General features: G+C 39.5%; 1 protein-coding gene across 1 annotated transcript; it reads left to right on the plus strand.

Moving 5' to 3' along the window:
- The first annotated feature begins 624 nt into the window (after nucleotides 1-624).
- LOC146184108 (uncharacterized) lies at nucleotides 625-1,329 on the plus strand. Its single transcript, XM_084608490.1, has one exon. It carries the CDS (start codon nucleotides 625-627, stop codon nucleotides 1,327-1,329), a length of 705 nt encoding a protein of 234 aa, XP_084464616.1.
- Nucleotides 1,330-1,755: the final 426 nt, after the last annotated feature.

The raw sequence follows: 1,755 nt of genomic DNA on the forward strand, positions 1-1,755 counted from the left end.
CGGTGTCGAGGGCGAACTAGGGCTAGTAGCTTCATTCATGGTTGAGTTTCCTTTTCATATGGCGATGTGAGGAAACACTTGTTGATGAGGATATTGATGTTCTTGATATAATGATCATCGGGTCATCTGGTGAAGCATAACTTCTTTTTTCCCAATCAGCACGGCTTCCTACATGGTAGGTCTTGCGAAACACAACTGTTTGAAATGGTTACTGACCTTCATCATGCTGTTCATGTGCACTCTAAAATAGACGCCGTATTTATAGATTTCGCCAAAGCATTCGACAAAGTTCTACACATACGTCTAATAAAAAAGCTTGAAAATTTAAACATAAATTATAAGGTTATTTGTTGGATAAGGAGTTTTTTGGCTAATCGCTATCAATCGGTCTTTGTTAACAGCCATTCTTCCTCCCACTCCCCCGTTAAATCTGGAGTGCCGCAAGGGTCTGTACTCGGACCTATCTTGTTCTTAGTTTATATAAATGATATCAGCAATAACCTAAATTCCACGGTCAGATTATTTGCTGATTGTGTGGTATACAGACAGATAAATGATCGTTCAGACTGTACTCATTTACAATCAGACATTGATAAGATCAACAATTGGTGCACACAATGGCAAATGGAAATTAACACCTCAAAAACAAAACTTGTCAGATTTACCACAACATCTAACACCGAACCATTTCATTACACTTTGAACAACGTGCGTATTGAATCGGTACCCATCATAAAGTATTTAGGTGTACATTTAGCATCAGACCTTTCATGGAACTGTCACTTAGATACGGTCATCTATAAGGCTTCCAAAACACTCGGCTTCCTCAGACGCAACCTGCGATTAGCTAATCCAGACACAAAGCTATTAGCATACGCCACATTAGTGCGCTCTAAATTGGAGTACGCCTCTTTAATTTGGAACCCTCATCAAGCATACCTAGTAACAAAATTGGAGTCTCTGCAAAATAAAGCCGCCCGTTTTATATCTAAAAACTATTCGCGATCAGCAAGTATAACTGAAATAAAAACAGCCCTCAACTTACCTCTTCTTGAAAGACGGAGAATGCTTTCCTTACTGTCCTTTTTCTACAAATTATATTATAGTAATTCTTCCTTTGCGTTGTATCATATCAAGCCGGCTCATCATGTATTCCCACGCATTGATCACCAACTGAAAGTGCAACCCATCTTTGCTCGAACCAATCTGTTCTTTCACTTGCCTCTCCTCCTCGCCATCCGTCAATGGAATCTGCTGCCTGCCACCATTGCATCTTCCAGTGATTATGAAACGTTTGTAACCGGACTAAAAAATCACTTCGAGCTGTAACTTTCATCTTTGCATTTCTTTTTTATGTTCGTATTAAAGCGCTGCTCTTCGAAAAACGTGAATGTTAGGTGTCATCTGTATCTTTATTTGAGTGTTTGAAGCACTAGCTTTTCAACATTTTGCGCCTGGCTATATTGTTAACCACTGTATACTTATCGCAATTTTGGATGCATTGTTTGTACTGTTGTCCCACTTTCCGCCCCCCCCCCCCCCCTATGTAATGCCCGCCCGGGCCTTTAGGGTATTTGAATAAATAAATAAATAAATGATGGTTCGGACTTGCAAACATTCATATTATGTGAGGACAGGAAAGAAAAATAACCTACTTATTACATATGAATAAAACAAGAAGAAACAAGCAAGGAGAAAACTATATGACTGAACCGTTTATTAGACGAAATCAGCCTCGGTTTAACCCCGAGCGCT

Source organism: Amblyomma maculatum, chromosome 7, assembly GCF_055883805.1.
Source record: "Amblyomma maculatum isolate TAMU_Amacu chromosome 7, ASM5588380v1, whole genome shotgun sequence".
Taxonomy (NCBI): Eukaryota; Metazoa; Arthropoda; class Arachnida; order Ixodida; family Ixodidae; genus Amblyomma; species Amblyomma maculatum.